Here is a 21265-nt window from a genome sequence, read left to right on the forward strand (position 1 = left end):
TTGCCTCTTATCTGCCTCTTGTCCCCCTCCAATCCGGTAAGGAAAGAGTTATCTTATATTCTATCAAACAAAATTATTGTTGGCTGAGGCAGAGGCACTTGCACTGGAAGTTTCTCATACTTAATTAGCACATCTGTAATTGCAACAAAGAGGACATCACGCAAATGATTTCGACATAGGCAGAATCACTCCTATTTGTGAGGTCTGAGGCTCTCTGGGAATCAGTGGACATAATGATATAAATAGTTCAATAAAGAGATCTTACTAATAAATAAGCTAGGAACTAATTTCTATGCCAAAGTTTACTGCGTTTTGCTAATATTTTCTGTTCTCTTTTTCAGGTGCTCAGAGCTTATAGCTGTCACTGCACTCAGCAGTCCGGCAGTGCTCAAGGGACCATATATGGTGCCAGGGTATTGAACCCAGGTAAGTTTCTTACCTACTGTATTATCTCTCCAGCCTCTCTGGAAAGAATTTTTTACACAGTAATATTAGATTATTTTCTTAATACTCTATCTTATAGCAATTATAGAAATTTGAAAACCTAAATTTGATAAACCTAAATTCAGCTCTTAATAGGCCGAAATATATCTTAATATATTTAAAGTTGATTTATAATTGGTTTTCTAAATGGAAATTACCTGAGCATGAGAGTTAAAACATACATCTCAAGTACGAGAAATGGATATGAAAAGCTTTCCCGAAGAGGTGGTGTCCACATCACACGAGTAGCCTGAAATTAAGAGAATGCTTACTTCATTTTGTTTCACTGATTAAAATCATAAAAGTATTAAAATATCCAGAGTAGGATAATTTTAATGGTTTTTGTACTAGGTTCATTAATTTTTAAATATCTGATAAGAGCTGCTCAGTTTCTGGAGTTCTCGTAAGGGACATACAGCCACAGGTAAAGCACCATTAACTAGCTCACCTACAGGCAAGTGAAACATGTACCAGGCCAATCTGAACTAAGGAAACAAGATGGCAGGTGCAAGAACAGTGAGTATTTCAGATCCATATTTGAGCCTTGCAGTTAGGATCCTGGCATCACAGCCGGAGGGATGAATACAAGCCCAGAGAAAGATCTAAACAAATGTCACCAAAGGAATTCACAGACACAGACACAAAACATAATAATATGTACATTACAGCAATTTAAGATAATAAATTTGAAAAGCATTAGGTGTTAACCACAAATATCTTTAAAAAAGAACTACAAAAATTTGAGAACCACTACCAAAATACACATGACAAAAGCATTAATTTACATTTTACGGATTAGTGGTGTGGATCAGTGGTAGAGTGAGGTCCTAGGTGTGACTGCCCAGCACCAAAAGAAAATAATCAAAAAGGCATTATTGGGGCTGGAGTGATAATATAGTACTTAGGGCACTTGCTTTGCACACAGCTGACCGGACTTTGATCCCTGGTATCCCATATGGTCCCCTGTGCCTCACCAGGCATGACTTCTGAGTGCAGAGCCAGGAGTAAACTCTAAGCATGCCAGGTGTGCCCCAAACCAAATCATTACTAAAATTCGATGGTAAGTACAGTTTTATATTAAGAATTCTGACAATATGAATCATATCTCTCAAAACTGCTCTAATCTCATAACTACCATAATTTTGCATGATTCTTTTTATCTTCTATTTACTATCACTCTATTACTACAATCCCATTGATCATCAATTTGCTCGAGCAGGCATCAGTAACATTTCCATTCGTCCCAGCCCTGAGATTTTAGCAGCCTCTCCTTACTTGTCTTTCCCAAAGGTACCGTATTGGAGGCTCTTTCAGGGTCAGGGGAATGAGACCCATTATTGTTACTGTGTTTGGCATATCGAATACGCCACGGGTAGCTTGCCAGGCTCTACCATGCGGGTGGGATGCTCTTGGTAGCTTGCCAGGCTCTCCGAGAGGCATATATATTAAATTTCCCTCTATGATTTGTTGCCTACAGTCTGAACTCCATCAAATATGGAGTGGTAATTATGGAAAATGAGTAGAGAATGTCTTATAATATGTCCAGAATATGTTCTCTCATATGTGAGGCTCGGCCAGAGTGTGTGGAAAGCTACCTGAAGCATGGCGGTGGTTGGGTAGTGGAGGTCAGCTGCCAGGGCTGGGTCCCTTGGGGCGGGGTGGACTCTTACCCGCTGCCCTCTGGGGCGCCCCGAGTGAAAACAGACTGGCGTGAAGTCTGGTGGCATGCTTATGGGGGGGCCTCATTTTATGTTCCCTTCCAGGAGAAGCAGAGTGAGTTCTGGAGGGTGTCCAATGAGGAGATTATCTGGCACCGGTAGGAGGTGACTTATGGGTATGGCCCCTGGGTCACTGGAGACTGGAGAAAATAGGCAAAGGATCTCTGTTCCCAAGTTCCTTGGAGTAGAGAGTCCAAGATCACAAAGTTTCACATTACCTGGGTTCTGTGGGACTTCACTCTTGTATGAGGCTCGGTCCGAGTGTGTGGAAAGCAGCCTGGAGCATGGTAGGGTTGGGTAGTGGAGATTGGTTGCTGGGGTTGGATCCCTCGGGGTGAGGAGGGCTCTCACCTGCCCCCCTCTGGAGCGCCCCAAGTGAAAACAGCCTGGCGCGGAGTCCGCTGGCATGGTTATGGGGGCCTCATTTTATGATCCCTTCTGGGGAAAACAGCCGTGAGTTCTGGAAGGTGGCCAATGAGGATGTCCTCTATTTATTATAGTTTAGGAAATTCCAAGTCTTAAAATTGATGGTATTGATATGCAAAAGCTCAACATTCCACCTCCTCCAAAGTATCCATAACCTTCTACACTATTCCATGTCTCCTGGATGCTGGTCTTCTCCCCCTCATTCCCTCCTTCTTCTATGCATTCCAATGACAAAGTTTTTAACAACTTTCAGCAATATCTTATTTTTGTCTTTCTATATTCCACAGATGAGTTATATCACTCATTATTTGTCCTTCTCCCCATAATTTTGCATAACATTTCCTGCTGTACTTGCAATTCTATCCATTTCTATCCATATTGCAGCAAATTGCATGCTTTCTTCCTTTTTTATAGCTTCAAAGTATTCCATTGTGCACACACACCACAACTTGACCAATTCATCTATAGTTGGACATTTGGGATACTTCTATGCTTTTGGCTATTGCACTAAGTTCTGTAATCAACATGAATGTGCAATATATCATTTTGAATGAACATTTTTGAGTTTCATAATTGAGAACTGGACTCAGATTTTATGGAAGTTGTTTTACATTTCTAAAACCTCCACATTGATTTCCATAATAGGTTGAACCAGACGATATTTCCACCAAAAGAGAATTGAGAATTTCTCTCCACATCTCAGCCATCGTTTCCAATATTTAATACATGGCTCTCTCACCAGTATGAGATTATATGCTTATTTGCATTAACTGGTCTTCACAGAACATTCTTATTAGTATGCTTAGAACAACCATCCATATCTCTAAGCCAAATTAATTATTCTTGGCATCCCCAAGAGATAATCCTAGAGTCAGTTTTTACCAAAGGAGAGGAACAAGGGAACCCTTTTTCAGTACATATTTTATTATGGTTAGCAATTCCCAATTGTCCTACTGTATGTCACCCTATTTTACTAGCTACAGTTTGAATTCATTGCTCTCCTTTCCTTAAAAGTTTGAAATCCCCCTAGTGACAGGAATATTAACATGTCAAGACTGGCATATCTATTTTAGCTCTTACATATGCAATGTCTTTGCTTTCAAAGATGTCAGACTTTGCTGAAATGAGGTGTTCTATATAGTAACAGTATCGTGTTCCATAATAGTACATGCAAGAGTCAGAGCCAGAGAGAAGTTACAGACAGCCAGCTTCACCTGTACAGCATGGAGAATCTTGGATGAGTAGCTTAATCACTTTAACTCTGACTCTGTAACTTTTATAGAATTAGAAACACCTCCCCAAAATTCATGGTGGGAGTAAATGAAGCTATAAACAAACGTATGTATATGTACTTACATGTACATAGTAAAAAACAAGGAAAGCATGTATTGTAATCATAATCATTAAATCCATTACATTCATGTAAATCCGTTACATGAATGTAAAGGATTTAATGATTATGTAAACATATGGATCAGCATTGTGGAAGTGTCAACTTACAAGATGAGCCATTTTATGTGGGAGAGGCTCCCAATGGTGCTTATGAAGTCTGGAGGCTCCCCCAGAAACTCTTGGCCAACCTCATTGCAAAGGCCTAGGGATATGAGAATGCTCCCATCTTGTGACCCTGAAGATAGCTGGGCCACCCTGGTGGTTTGGGGGACTCCCAACGTGGTGCTGCAAATCAACCCCAACTGCTATACTACACTACCAGATGGCCACCAAGAAGGGTTATTTAAAAATACTGTGAAGTACCAAGTAATATAAAATTATTATTGCCTTGATGAATGTATTTCCTTATTCCTATATACCTTATATTTAAAAACTGCTTTAGAAACAAACCTCTCCATGGTTGAAAAAGTAGCATAATACTGTAATTAGGCCACCAAGTTGAGTTCCACTGTAAAAGTAAAGTTCATAATCATAATTCATGCAAAGTACTGTAAATTTTAATACAATTTTATCCTAGAATTTTAAAATTATATTTAAAATTATTATATTAAATATTAAACATCAGTAAACCCTGTAAAAAAAGCATTCTTTTTTTTCTTTTTGGGTCACACCCGGCGATGCATAGGGGTTACTCCTGGCTCTGTACTAAGGAATTACTCCTGGCAGTGCTCAGGGGACCATACGGGATACTGGGACTCGAACCCGGGTTGGTCGCGTGCAAGGCAAACTCCCTACCCGATGTATTATCTCTCCAGCCCTAAAAAAAGTATTCTTGAAAGATTAAATTTAGTCATTAGATGCTATATAGTTCAACCATAATAAAGAAAGCTTATTAATGTATTTTGTATACAACAAAAATTTTAACAGATGTGACTTTCATTATTTGAATATTATTTCAATGAGTTCAGAAGCAAAAGGGTGTCAGGGTAGACACTGTGTACTTTGACAACCTTCCCTCACGGTTGCAACAATGATGGCTGTAGTTCAAGGTATCACATCCAAGTAAATACAAGAAGAAACAGAGCAGGGGAACTTGAATCTATCCTTTTGTGGAAAGGGAAAACGTTTTCTTATTTGTAAAATCTTATTTCTCTGAAAAAGCTAGCTTATATGGATATGTCAAGATTGGAAAGCTGAATACAAGAATAATCAATGTCAACTTATCACTTGATACTGGGCATACTGCCATCCCAACTGAAACTAGAGCAGCATTTTAGGAAAGATAAGTTACCAATCAACTACGAGCCTGAGGACGTGATGAGGTGAACCAATGGGGGTGGAATAAGGAGGACTTGTGCTCACACAAGAAATATACAACTATCTACATAGGATAATCTACACAGAAGTAGACTTGAAATCCAAATCAAAAGAGCTTCCATAGTAAAGGCTTAAAAATTAGCATCTAGGAGACAGGAAATGGCACAAAGGGCTGGAACACCTGCTCTACATACAGGAACAGCAGGTTTAGTTCCCTGTAGTACATGATCTCTCACAAGTACCATACCAGAGTAGCCCCAGAGCACTGCGTGGTTTAAAAAAAATTTTTTTAAAAAAGCCGTAAGACAGGTATCACAAAACCAGAGATATATCCTGGCTAAGGAAGAAAACTGACTTCAGAGGCAGTTGGGCACAATTTAGAAAAGGTAATTTTTTATGCAACTTTTCCATGAGAGGTAGAGAGTAGATTGTTCCTAATACCTGGAAATGGGATCAGAGAGATAAGCCGGTAGGTAGGGTGCTTGCCTTGCCTGCAGCTGAGCTGGATTTCTAGTTCCCTGGTACCACATAGAGTTCCCCACGCACTGCCATGAATGATCCCTGAATGTGGGGCCAGGAATTACGTCCTGAGCAAAGCCTGATATAAGCCTCAAAATAAAGAAAACCAGAACCCATCCAAGGTAAGGGAGAGCACCTTCTGGAACTCCTGAATTGAGAGCCAGAGAAAAATGAGCAAGAACTAGAAAAGGTGGGGGCTGGAGTGATAGCAGAGCGGGCAGGGCATTTGCCTTGCATGCGGTTGACCCGGTTCAATTCCCAGCATCCCATATGGTCCCTCAAGCACAGTCAGGAGTAATTCCTGCGTGCATGAGCCAGGAATAACCCCTGTGCATCGCCGAGTGTGACCCAAAAAACAAAGAAACAAAACAAAACCAAAAAAAAAAAGAAGGAAAGGGAAGAGAGAAGGAAAGGGAAGAATATGTACCAGTCCTCAACAGGCCCATTTGGCACTGTAGTGGCGGGCATGGTGTGGTACTACTGCATCTCTAGAGCATGCTGACATTCTTGCAAGCCTATGTTACTCCAGAAATATAAAATCTATTTTAAAATAAATGAAAACAAAAATTTAACCACAAGAAAAGGGCATTTGATCAAGATTCAGCATTCATTTATGATTAAAAAACTCTGAATAAAGCAGATGAAGGGAAAAATGCCAATTATAATAAAAACCACATTTGACAAAGTCCTAGTTCATCATACTCAATGATGAAAGACCGAAGTACTTTTCTCTAAGACCTGTAGTAAGACAATGGCATCCATTTTCACCACTGTCATGATGTACTGGAAGCCCTGATCATAGAAATTAGATTTCACTCTATCACTGTATCACTGTCATCCTGTTGTTCATCGATTTACTCGAACGGGCGCCAGTAACATCTCCATTTGTCCCAGCCCTGAGATTTTAGCAGCCTCTCCTCACTTGTCTTTCCCAATGCTACTGTATTGGAGGCTCTTTCAGGGTCAGGGGAATGAGACCCCTGATTGTTACTATTTCTGGCATATCGAATATGCCATGGATAGCTTGCCAGGCTCTGCCATGCAGAAATTAGGTTTGAAAAAAAGGATTAAAAAAGGTATTCAGACTGAAAAGAAGCATGTCATACATGAATGACATATTTTATGTATGTATATGTACATACATCACAGTTCACAAACTGTTAGAATTTAGTAAGCTCAAAACTACAAAATATGTAAGTCTCTTGTGTTTATACATGCATATCACAAATTTATAAAGAGAAATGAAGACAAAATATTTTATGATCAGATCAAAAATAAAATAACTAGGAATATATTTTATCAAGAAGATAGAAGCTTATACATGTAGATGTCTTACAATATCACTAAAATAAATAACATAAAAGCATTCCATGGTCATAAACACAAATTATCAACCAATTTGGTCAAAATGTTCATTTTTACCTAAAGCACTACACATATTCAATGAAATTCTTTTTAAGATACTTCACAGGACTAGACAATCCCCCTAAAAGTTATTAGGAAACCACAGAAGGCATCCAATAGCAGAAACTCCGCTGAGAAAAAAGAACAAAATGGAGTTATTTATGCTCTATGGCTTCAAACTATTCCACAAAGATACAGTAATAAAAAATGTTAGAACTAAAAACGTATACACATATCAAAGGATTACAACTTAAAGCTTAGAAATAAAACCACACACACAATTATCCTCTCAAAAAATCCCCACTAGGATAAAAGAAATCCATTAAAGTTACTTTAATGACAAATGTAATTCCTCTTTACATAATATTGCCAGTGTATCTTCAAATTTTCTTAAATTTTTCTTTATTAATAATTTGTTTCAATCAATAAATATGAGTAACACCCTGTAATTATTACAAAACTTTATAAATATTTTAATACAATAGTCTTACCTCAGGAATGTGCCATATACAAAGAATAATCCCATCAGTGATCCATTTAAAAGAAAGATCACACCAACATAAAAGCAAGCAGGGTCTCCCAATCCTTTGAAAATATATATTGATTTTTTAATAAATAACTAAAATTTGAATGGGTATAATTATCTCAGTACTTAATACACAAGTATTTAATAATCAATAATAATTATACAATGTGAAGAAAACAAAGAAATAGAAAGGAAAGTAATGGTATAAATGTGAGACAAATAGATACATGAGGTTTTGTGTTTTAAAAAAGAACATCATACTCAAGACTATAAAGGTGCTAGATTTCAAACATTTAACTAGAAGCCTAGGTTCTGGTTAAGTCAGGTGCTCCAAAAGTGGATCTTCAACAAAGACAGCATGTGGGAGATATATAAAGCAACTTAGTGGACAGCAACAGGACAAAAAAAATCTTTAAACAATCTATTTTATATCTTATTTTAAATATGTATGCATAGCTAATTACAAGTAGATATTAGACTACATATCACAAAAATATCATTCATATTTATCTATTTCGGTTACAAAACATCAAATGTCACTTGTGTAAAATTTAAAACATTAAAAATATTTCTAAAGCAGTACTGGGGGACCCAGGTCATACCCAATAAGGTTTCTGGGGCCCCAGAGCTCAAACTTAGGGCCCTGAGCATGCTAGGAATATTATACATCACTGTACTATATCCATTACTCCTTTTGTATCTTCTGATTCTGGAATTAAATAATAACTAATATATAAGATTGCTTTAGATTTGGGTATTTAGTATTGTAATAAAATTTCAAGTTTAATATTCCTAAGTATATAGCATTCTCAGACAAAATTACACAGGGATATAACCTCTTAGGTGAACAAGTTCTAGGTGTTTAAAAAAAGGGAAAAAATAAAAATTATAAAAACTCTTAAAACAAAGGCACTAAAATATGATTATGTAAACATTAATTACAATGCAATAGTATTTTAGGAAGAAACATGCCTTCACAGCTTTCAATTTCATTCATAGATTCTATTCTGGTGACATTCCAGCAGGTCTTAGTTTCTATCCCAAATAAATTCATTATTCCCATAATTGTGCGATACCAGAGGGCTATGATCACCTACAAAAGATTAAAAAAAAAGGTAACGTAGGAAAATAATCAGCTTTATAAAACAAGGTATCTTTACAAAATATGATTTTTAGTGACTGCCTTTTACTTTATAAATTTTGACAAGATTATTGTTTAACTTGGGAAAATAGTTTCTCAGAATTTTCATAGTATGTGGACATATGTACATGCATACACAAAATATGCATACACTATAAACCAAATATCTGTATCACTGAATAATGTACATCTACAAAAATTGATGATATGATCAATGTCTCTCTAATAGACCCTTTAATCAGCTTGGTAACATAGTAATAGTAGCTATATAATTAATTATAAAAGTATATTACTAAAATATCATAATACTCAAGATTTAGAAGATGATTTAAAGGTATTTAAATCAGAGTTTTCCTTGGTCCTCTTGAACCATAGAAAGGGTGCGGCAAAGCCCCAGACACCATCAAGAAGCATGCCAACACAAAACACCAGCACAGATGAGTGCTTGAACTATGCACATCCACTGAGGGAGCAAGATCCCAGATAATACCAGCAACAGCCTTGGGTTAATGGAACACCAGAAAGAATGAGAAAGTGAAGAAAATTATCAGAACGTGACAAAAATGCAGGAAGAGCCCCAACATCAGAAAGTTGCAATCTGCCTAAAAAAGACAAAGTAACAGTCATAACAGTGTTCAAATTGACATTGAAAATGACAAGTGAACAAAGAAATCAATAAATTTCAAGAGAACTTGATGGAAACATGAAATAAATGATTTAAACAGAATTGAAGGAGCTAAAAACATATAGCAGCAAGTCAGAGCAAAATGGATGAAGCAGGAAAAAAAATGAAAACAATGAACTCAAAGATGCAGAAAACAACTCCACCAAGAAAGAAGAAATTGAAAAGAGAAACAGAAAAATTTAAAAATAAAAAAGGTAATAATGACAATAGCAGAAAGAACAAACTCAAAATTATATGAATTCCATATGAAGAAGAGGGAGAGGGAAAGAGAGGCTAGCTGAAAATTGTAGGTGAGAACATACCCAATCTGAGTTTTTTTTGGGGGGGTGAGATCGGACCACTGATCCAAGAGGCAAGAAGAGCACCAATCAAATAAACCCAAATAGAATAACATCAAGGCATACTGTAATCAAAAAGGCAAAAACAAGAGGCAGAGACAGATACCTGAGAGCAACGAGAGGGGCTGGAAAGAGTACAGAGGGTGAGGCACCAGCCCTACACATGACTGACCCTGACTCCATATCTGACACTACATACCAGGAGTGAGCCCTAAGCACAGAGGTAGGAATAAGCCCTGAGTACCACTGGGTGCAGCCCAAAACCCCAACAAACAAGGCAGCAAGAAAAATAAAAATCACACATTCAAAGCAAAAAAAAATTATATAGCACAATTCTCTAAATGAGACTTTACAAGTAAGAAGAGAATGAAATTACATGTATAAAGTATGAATGAAGATAATTTCCAACATAGCATCATCTACCTAGCAAGGTCAAGAACAAGATCTGAAGGAGATATTAAAAACATTCTCGGGTAAACAGCAGCTAAGAAAATGATCAGAATTTAAAACAGTTCTAGAAGAGACAGAGAATGAACTCATATAAAAACACAAACAACAAATGGCATAAGCAGCCAAACTTCTCTGAAATACATGCCAACAAATACCTTCATATCAATAACTTTTTAAAATGTCAATGAACTGAGCTCTCCCTCCCATGGAAAGTCACAGGTTGAATGAATGGATCTAAAAACAAAGCTCAGCCTTCTGTTGCTTATAAGAGTTACTTAAACTCTCATGATAAAGACAGGCTCAGAGTGACTGACGGGAAAACATTGAGATTTAATGCTATAACTTTAAAAAACTGGTGTGGCCATAATTATGTCACAACACATAACATTCAAGGTAAAGAAAATAATCAGAAATAGGGATGAACATTACATAAGGAGATCATAAGAGAAAGAGGACTTAACTCTCATCAACTAACACACACAAAAGGAAGAAACAGTAAACTTTATAATAGTAACTTCTAACTTTAACCTATGGAAATACATTAATGACAATGCAACAGTAGTGGGGCGACTTAAAATCCCACTCTCACCACTGGACACAACAACTAGGCAGCACATTAATAAGGACAAGAGAGTCTTATAGAAATGAGTGCTTGGGAGAACTGGGGCTGGTAGGCATGTACAGGACCCTACACCTAAAAGAATGTAAAAACCCAAATACACATTCTTTTCTACTGCACATGCAGCCTTTTCCAAGAAAGACCACTTACAGCTAAATTATCCATAAAGTCACAAAAAATAGAAATGATAAATTATTAAGAAAATGAAAGTTTGGAAAGCTTCAACATTTGGAGACTGAATAATGTACTGTTAAAATGTTGGATCAAAGATGAAATCAAAGAAGGAAAGTACTTCTTAGAACTAAAGAGAATGAAGACACAAACTATTAATCACTGGTATATAGCAATATAGACTTACATCTGGAAAGAGAAAAAGCTCAAAATACTAATATAACCTTTCTTTTTGAGAAACTGGAAAAAGAACAGTTAGTGAATCCTAAAGTAGAAGAAAGGGAATAATATAAATTACAGCATAAAACAATGAAACGATACAAAGTATCAATGAAACCAGGAGGTGTTCATTTAAAAAATAATAATATAAAAGACTGACAAGCCGTTACCTAGATTCACAAGATAAAAAAAGACAGAAGCCCCCAAAAAGCAGATCAAATCTACAACGGATAACTCTGAAATACTAAGGATCATAAGAGGTTAGTTACTGTGAACAACTCTATGCCACTAATCTGGAAAACCTTTTGAAAATGAATGAATGAATTCTTAGGGCACTTGCTTTGCATGCAGTCAACATGGGCTGGATCCCACGAACCACATATGGTGCCCCAATCCCTGCAAGGAGTGATCCCTTAACACAGAGCAAGGGTAAGCCCTAAGCAACATTTGTGTGTGGCCCCACAAAAAACAAACATATGAATGAATTCTCAGAATCATGCAGTCTCCAAAGACTGAATCAAGAGGAAGTAGAAAACCTGAGTAGATCGATCATAAGTAAGGAAATTAAATGTTATTAAAATATCCCCAAGAATAAAAGCCCTAATACTGTTCACTAGTTATATCTACCAAAACTTCAAGATCTAATGACTATATTCCTTCTTCCATCTATCTAAATGAGAACTTTGCAGAGTAGTGAACTCTAGGTTTAAAGTTTTTCTCAGTAATTTAAATATGTCATTCCACTCTTTTGTCTCCTGTATCGTTTCATCTGAAAGACTTGTGATTCATATGTTGTGTCTCTTATTATTGAAGGTTTCTCTTCTTTTTAGAAACTTAAGAAGTTGATCTCTCTCTTTGGATTTTGCCATTTGATTATTATGCCTTGGAGCTGTTCTGCTTGGGTTTATTTTTCTTGGTACTCTTTGGGCCTCTTAAATCTGTGTATCAACCTCCTTCAAAGAGTGCGTAAGTTCTCAGCTATGATGTCACCCACTCTTTATTTTTCCCCTTTCTCGTTTTTCTCTCCCTCTGATATTCCTATAATTCACAGATTGTTTCTATGTATTCTAATTCATCTCTATAATTTGCTGGCTGCGCATTTCTGCTACTGAGACTTGTTATTGTGTTCTTTAGTTCCTTCAGTTCATTTTGTATGGAATCTGGCATCCTCTGTATTAGTTCCTGAGTTGGTCAAATTTCTCTGCTCAGTGCTTGCTTAAGTTTGATTGCAAATGTAGTGAATGTTGATTTCTGGTTCTCGTCAACCAAGTTCAAGGATTTTAATGGACTTGAGGATTTGCCTGGGTTTCCATTTCTGACAAAGCAGTTGGGTTCCTTAGTTTCCCACATTGCTCTTTGAATTTTATGTGGGTTAATGTCGGAGGTTTGGATTTCCAGTTACCTAAGAACTGGTTTCAAGTTGCTTATACCAAAGGGATACTGATAATACCTCTGTTGTTCAGATTATTTTCTTTACCATGTGGTACATTTGGAATATGACAAGGGGTTTTAAACTAGTGACTCTGTTTAGCTGACTGAGGTGTATGACTGCATAAAGGTCAGTGAAATATGGTTGTTGCAGCCATTGTCTTTAATATGAAGTGTGTTCAGTAACAATCTCATGCGAACACATTAGCATCTGCAGTTTTGGGTTTGGAGAACTAGAGCTGGTGTCAGGTGGTGTAGTTCCCTGATCTAGGGGCTGCAATGGTGAGGAAGAGGGCCTCAGGGTCCAGGGCCCAAGGGTTTCAAACCAGTCTGGCCATGCATGAGGGAGAAATAGTGATGATTGTATTTCTAAAGCTCTTCTAAAATAATGAAGAAACAAGAATCATTTCTAAGAAATTTTACAAAGTCGACATTACCCTAATGCCAAAAGCAGACAGATATATCACTAAACAAAATTTACAAAAATTACAGACTTACGAAACTGATGAATAGCGATGCAAAGATCCTCAACAAAATCTCAGCAAACTGAATCTAACATTATATCAGAGAGACCACACATCACAACCAGGTGGCTTTTATCCCAAGAAAGGAAGGATGGTTCAGTATACACAAATCAATTAATTTAATACACCATGTAAACAAAAGAAAATATAAAATCATATGATTATTTCAATAGAGAGAGAAAGATTTTGATGAGATTTAACATCCATTAATGATTAAAAACTCTCAACCAAATAGGCAAAGAAGGGACGTACCTCAATATAGCAATGGCCACTCACTGCAAACCCACAGCCAACACCATGCTCAATTGTGAAAAACTGAAAACCTTTCCTCTGAAATCAGGAACAAGGCAAAGTTGTCCACATCTCCACTTTTATTCAATAGTGCTGGAAGTTCTCGCCACAGCAATCAGGCAAGAAAAAGATATCAAAGGCATCCAAATCGGAAAAGAAGAGGTTAAACTATTAATATTTGCAGATGACATAAAAATAAATATATACTGAAATCCTAAAGTTTCTACTAAAAACTACCACTAATAGTAAACCAATACAACAAAATAGCACGCTACAAATCAAAACACACAAAAATCTATTGCATTTATATATGCAAGCACTTCTTTCCCCCAAATATCACATACCAAGGAATAAACTCATGAAGGTATGTAGAAAGACTTAAATTATAAAGATTTATTTTAAAAAGACACCAGGAAAGAGAAAAATATTCCATGTCCATGAGTTAAAACAATTAAGAATGTCAAAACAATTATCCTACCTAAAACATTTTATAGATTCAATTACCATTAAAATTCCAACAACAATCTTCAAGGACACAGAACACCACTGAAATATGTACAAAATCATAAACCTTCCATAATAGCAAAAATATTCTGGCACATAAGAAGATGCTAAGTATTTCATTCTTTGAAATTATGACGATAAGGCTATAGTAACAAAAATAATGGTATTGTAATAGAGGTAGACTCTCATGTTAATTGAATAAAATTTAGAACCTAGATATGAGCCTTCATATAAATGGACAATTAATCTATGATAAATGAATTAGGTTTATAAAATGCAACAAATTCTAACATATGAAGGTAGGGAAACTAGATGGCCACTTGAAAATAAATTAGTTCCTATCTCACACCTTACCAAAATCTAATTGAACAGAGAATAATGACCTCAAGATTATATCATATTCCATAAAATATTCTGAGTAAAGACATGCATCTCTCTTTAGTATACAGACCTCAGAGGTATCATCTATGGTCAAGAGCCATTGTGAAAGAAAACAAAAATCAAAATATGACACTATATCAAGCTAAAAAGTTTTTATATGGCAAAAGAATCTATGGCTAATATTAAAAGATATACTACTGAACTGAAGAAAATATCTGTATGTCATACATTAGGCAAAGTATTAACATTCAACCTATATAAGGCACATAAGAACTCATCAAGAACAGACACCAATAAAAATGGGGAGAGAACATGAACAGATACTCCTTCAAAGAAGATATGTAGGTGACCAACAGGCAGAAGAAAAAGAGTTTATCAACATTTGATATCAAGGAAACATAATTCAAAACAATAATTAAATGTCATATCTCACCAGTGAGAATGGCATATATAAAAAGAGACTGAAAACATCCACTCAGTTGGCAGGTTTGTGGTGATAAAGAAACTCGTATTTATCATTTGTGGGAATGTCATCTGTCATCCTCTAAGGAAAACAGTATGGAGATGTCTCAAAAAATTAAAAACAAAATTCATATGACCTAGTGATTCCACTTTTGACATCTTCCCTAAGACCATAAAAACAGTAAGTTGGAAAGATATAGCATAACTATGCTCTGTAGCACTGAGTAGCCAAGATATGGAAACAACACACATGTCTAATGACAAATGAATGGGGACAGAAGCTTTGATATCTATATACAATGGAACATTATATTCAGCCATAAGAAAAGATAAAATATTGCAGTTTTCTGCAACTTGGATGGAACTAGATGGTATTATTAAGGGAAACTACTCAGAGGGAGAAAATAAAATGACAGATGATCAAGATTGAGATCATCTACAATATACTGAGAAACAAGAGAATTGACAGCATGAAATGACGACAAACTCTTAGCCTTTTACTACAAACAGGATACTGAGCAGTGGAAAGGGTTGGGAGGGGAAGACTGAAAGAAACACAAGAACAGTGGTGGAGGATACCTGACACTTCAGGGGTGGAGATGCAGGAACATCGCACAGAAAACCATAAATGTTAACATTATTCTAACCATCTTACCTGAAGTACAATAAAAATGAGTTTTTAAAATCTTAAGACACAAAGTGGCTTGACAGATCAGAAAAACGAACCCAACCTTCTGCTACTGACTAGTGACATACTTGAACTCTCAGGATAAAAACAGATACAGAGTAAAGGGCTGGGAAACAATTATACAAACAGCAACCCATAAAATGCTGAAATTCCCATGGCAAGTATCAAACAAAACATGCATCAAACTAAAAAATGCAGGAAGAGAATGACATGAGCATAATATGAGCATAAAGAGTCTATATATCCAGAAGATTTAACACTCATTAACATACATGCACCAAATGAAGGATCATTAAAATAAAACTATTAGCAGGCCTTAAAGAAGGTAAGCTGGGCCTGAGCAATAACAGTGAGCAGTGTGATTCCCTTATATGCTGTGGGCAGACTGCAATCTCCAGCACCACATTTGATTCCCGCCATCCACACCATACAAGAGTAATCCCTGAGCACAGAGCCAGGAGCCAATATTGAGATGTAGACAAAAAAACAGAGAAAATATATCCACATCAACACAATAAGAAAGATATTTTAACAGGTTGCTCCCACCACTGGATAATCAACCAGAAAACAATCAATAAAGAAAATCCAGTCTTTACTGAAGAAATATAAATGCAGGGCTTCGTAGGCATGTGTATGGTTTTCCAGCCCTCAAGCTGAATATAATTATCCACAACTATAACTCGGATGGAACGGGGGATGGAAGAATAGGGTGTCAAAGGAGAAAGACAAAATACATGATAATCTTACTCTTATTTAGCATATAAAGAAACAAAGGGTATAAATAGTGGTAAATGAGAGCGTATATAGCGTAAACAAAAGAAATAAATAGTGGTAAATGAGAGCCAACTCTGAGGTACTGCCAGCAGAACTGAGGCTGCCAAGGAGTGTGAACGGGAGTAAGGGCCACTGACATTGGGGCTCTGATGGTGGGGTTAGCACAGGGGTATTGTCAAGCTACCAAGAGTATCTCGCCCGCAGAGCAAAGCCTGGCAAGCTACCGTGACGTATTCAGTATGCCAAACACAGTAACAAGAAGTCTCACAATGAAGACATTACTGGGCCCATTCAAGCAAATCAATGAACAACAGGAGGACCGTGACCGTGACTGACCAAGCAAGTGGAAACAGAGATAAACAAATGGGACTACATGAAACTAAGAAGCTTCTGAATCTCAAAAGAAACAATGTCTAAGATACAAAGAGAGCTCACAGAATAGGAAAACTTATTACCCAACACCTATCTGATAAAGGGCTAATATCAGAGTCATACATGATGTCATGTCCTCAGAGAGAACCCCTTATTCACTGTACTATCTTATAGACAGGCTGGAGCGATAGCACAGTGGGTAGCGCTTTTGCCTTGCAAGCGGCCAACATTGCCAACCCGAGTTCGATTCCTCCACCCCTCTCGGAGAGTCCTGCAAGCTGCCGAGAGTATCTCACCTACACTGCAAAGTCTGACAAGCTCCCTGTGACTTATTCGATATGCCAAACACAGTAACAATTGTCACAATGGAGACGTTACTGGGCCCGCTCGAGTAATTCAATGAACAACGGGAGGACAGTGTCTTATATATAAGTCACCCCAACTCATGTACTGAAAAGCCAAATATTTCATGTGAGTAGAGACAATCAGGAGGCCTCAACTTTATACCCATCCAACAATGAAACCTCACTTCATTTCCACAGTAGGTCAGTGTCAGAGGAGGCCAGAGGAGGACAGAACTCCCATCTGTGGGCAAGGTCATAGAAGCATCTAAAGAGCACTGGCACATCCAAACTTCTATCTCACCCAGTAGTAATGAGGAATACCCTCTCCTCAGGGTCAACATAAAGGACTTCAACAAATTTACTATAGGAAGTTCCTGGACAGATTCTTCTCATCAGAAAGTGCTGGAAAAACTGTACTGAAACAAAGTATTAAATAGACCTAGCATCACAGCATAACGTTCAAATGTCTAAATTTCAATCAGAAACTACTAACCATATCAAGAGTCAGAGATCTAAATTTGAGTAAAAAAACAACAAATTCCAAAAAGGGGGTTATGTAAAGTTATTCAGAAAACAAATTTCTTAAAGGATCATTCAATGAGAAATTATAATCATGCTTCAAAAAATGAGGGAAAAAGAATTAGCAAGGAAATAGAAAGTCTTGGTAAAGAGAAGATAAATTTAAAAATTGAAACTTAAAAATATAATAAAGTAAATAAAAATCTATAAAAGCACTTAACATCAGAGAAAAAGAACAGGAACATAATCTGTGAACTGGCAGGTAGAACAATAAAATGTATTGATCCCGAGCAAAAGAGAAAAAAAGAACCTGGAGAAAAAAAGAAAAGGGAAAAAACCAGACTCCCAAGGATGTCTATGAGATTGAACATGAAATCTTACATTCTGCTCTGTGCAGTCCTTACAAAAGAACAGAAACTGACGCAGAGTTAAAAAGTATCCAAACATTAATAGCTGCATCACTGTACATTAAACGAAAGACATGAATCTAAAGACTCAAGAAAACAAGCAAATGAAAAATTAGGATAACCAAAAGAATTCTACACAGAGATAGAGCATACATTTGAAAAATAAAACAAAACCATAAATAGAAGATATTTGAGAAACATGGAGAAAAATATATTGAAAGCGACGAGGAAAAGGAGCTGGAGCGATAGCACAGTGGGTAGGGCGTTTGCCTTGCACGCAGCCAACATGGCCAACCTGAGATCAATTCCTCCGCTGCTCTCGGAGAGCCCGGAAAGCTACCGAGAGTATCTCGCCCGCACAGCAAAGCCTGGCAAGCTCCCCATGACGTATATGCCAAACACAGTAACAAGTTTCACAACGTTACTGAGCCTGCTTGAGCTAATTGATGAACAACGGGAGGACCGTGACCCTGACCGTGATGAGGAAAAAAATGCATAAGGGATAAAGAATCCACTCCTTTAAAAATCTGTAAATCAAATAACATTCTCAAGGGAAATAAAAATATATACATTGAATAAAAAATAAAATATAGGGGCTGGAGCGATACCACAGTTGGTAGGGCGTTTGCCTTGCACGCGGCCGACCCAAGCTCGATTCCCAGCATCCCATTTGGTCCCCCAAGTACCACCAGAAGTAATTCCTGAGTGCATGAGCCAGGAGTCACCTCTGTGCATTGCTGGGTGTGACCCAAAAAGGAAAAAACTAAAAGATAAAAAAAAATTTTTTAAATAAAATACAAACTTTGTAGTCTAGAAATAATTCAAGCAGAAAGGCAATGAAGTAAAATATTGAGAATATTAAGAGAAAATAATGTAACTTAGAATTTTGCATTGTAAGAATTATTGACAGTACTGAGAAATACTTTCACAGGCAAACAAAAATGGTGGAACTTTATGAATGAAATTTTTATTGAGAGAATTTATAGGACTTTATAAATAACATCAGAAATATATCTGTATAAATAAACACCAAAGAATAAGTGATTGTAAAATAATTTGACCTTTGCTTGTACAACAAACAGGATCTTTATTTAAAATAATAAAACAATGCATTAATTTACGTATGCTTATGTATTACCTGGCAAAAATAACAATAATATGTCTGTTCTTCAGGCTCGTGTTCTCCCTTGAATACATATCTCATTTGCTTCTCTCTCGGTTTACTTGATTTTCCACTCTAGAGAAGCCCATATTCTTTTATGAACATATACATATTTCCTCTCTTTCCCTTCATGTCTAAGAATTCCATTCAATAAAAACTATCTTAGTGACAAAAAAAAGAATAACAAAAATAGAAAGGATGAAATAAAAGGCTTAAAAAATGATGGTATTAGCAATAACCTGATTTGGAAGTGCAGTGGTGTTATTTTCAAATGAACCTAGGTTCCCAATAAATGCATACTGCAAATTCAAAAACAACTACCAAGACATGAAGAAAATATGTATGATATTCTAAAAGAGGAAAATAAATTATAATTTAAAATGTTCAATTAAAGCCATAAAAGATAAAAATGTAAAAGACCAAAACAGGACAAAAAATAAAGAAACAAACAAAAAACAGTGATAAATATATCTCAACCTATCTATATCAGTTATCACCCTAAACATCAATTATCTAAATGCGTCAATTAAGAGATTACCCAAATATAACAGAAATTAAAATCTAATGTATTTTCTATGAGAAACCAACTTTATTAAACACATTTAAGATTAAAGTTAAGTGAACCAGGGTACAGTTTATTAAAATTAATTTTTCAAAACTTTTATTTTAGATACCATGATTTACAAAACTGGTAATGATAAAATTTCATCCAGAAGAAATTCCAGCATCACATCCTCCACTAGTGTCTGTTTCCCTCCCCCACTGTCATCACCTTCCGTAAGCTTCCTACTGAAGACCAGTACTTTTCAGACAGGAGTTGTCACAATAAGAGAAGTTATCAGAGTCAAAGTGCCCCTACACAAGATAAGGATGTTAATTTTATAAGACATAAAAATCTTTAAGGTGGAAGCTAGAGGGGTAGTACAGCTCGTAGGGTGCTTGACTGTACATTGCCGACCCAGCTTCATCTGTGGCACCACATAAGGTCCCCCAAACCAGTAAAGAGTGATCCCTGGGTGCAGAGCCAAGTGCAAGAGTAAGCCCTGAATACAGCTGGATGTGGTCCCCCCCTCAAAAAAACAGAAAAATTTAATGTGTATGTAGGCAATGACAGACAATCACAATACATGAGACTAAACATAAAAATACAATCAATGAGAGACATACATGTTTAGAAAGTACATATAATATAGCAATAAAATATTTACTATTATAGTCTGAGGCTTCAACACTCTTATCAGAAACAGATCTATCAGACAGAAAATCAGTCTGGAATAGTAAATCATTAGTCAACTGGGAAGAATTTACATTAATAGATATTTTTAATCAATAGCAGAATACATATTTTTTCTCTCTGCCCCCGCGCCTCGGTGTTCCTTCCCGGAGTCCCTTGGAGGGGAGCGGGTTGAGCTTTCCTCCCCGCCCCGGCCAGGGCTACGGCAGCCGGAGACCTCCAGGACCAGCCACCACCATGCTGAGACCACTCTCCGCACACCTGAAGGTACTGGCAGAGGGACAAAGCCACGCGGGTTCCGGGGCCGAGACCTCCAAGCCTACTCGAATTGGAGTCGAGCATCTTCCACCCAGATCCTCCAAATTCCAGTAGGCGGGGGTCACACCCACCACCTGGCCCCCTGGCGCCGTGTAATCCCATCAGCGGCCAAGACTCAGAGACTATAAAATCCAGATCCCGGACGAGAGCAGTGCAGTCTCTGCCCCCGCGCCTCGGTGTTCCTTCCCGGAGTCCCTTGGAGGGGAGCGGGTTGAGCTTTCCTCCCCGCCCCGGCCAGGGCTACGGCAGCCGGAGACCTCCAGGACCAGCCACCACCATGCTGAGACCACTCTCCGCACACCTGAAGGTACTGGCAGAGGGACAAAGCCACGCGGGTTCCGGGGCCGAGACCTCCAAGCCTACTCGAATTGGAGTCGAGCATCTTCCACCCAGATCCTCCAAATTCCAGTAGGCGGGGGTCACACCCACCACCTGGCCCCCTGGCGCCG

At 37.3% G+C, this 21265-nt stretch overlaps 1 protein-coding gene across 1 annotated transcript in view; it reads right to left on the minus strand.

Moving 5' to 3' along the window:
- The window catches only part of DPY19L2 (dpy-19 like 2), a 129685-nt gene that overhangs the window by 81516 nt on the left and 26904 nt on the right, over positions 1-21265 (minus strand). The window contains exons 5-8 of the mRNA XM_056118706.1: positions 8758-8878; positions 7751-7844; positions 4470-4527; positions 642-733 (exon numbers count right to left, since the gene is read on the minus strand). Coding sequence (XP_055974681.1) covers positions 642-733; positions 4470-4527; positions 7751-7844; positions 8758-8878 — 365 coding nt within the window. The remainder of the gene's footprint in view (positions 1-641; positions 734-4469; positions 4528-7750; positions 7845-8757; positions 8879-21265) is intronic.

Source organism: Sorex fumeus, unplaced genomic scaffold, assembly GCF_029834395.1.
Source record: "Sorex fumeus unplaced genomic scaffold, SorFum_2.1 ptg000037l, whole genome shotgun sequence".
NCBI lineage: Eukaryota > Metazoa > Chordata > Mammalia > Eulipotyphla > Soricidae > Sorex > Sorex fumeus.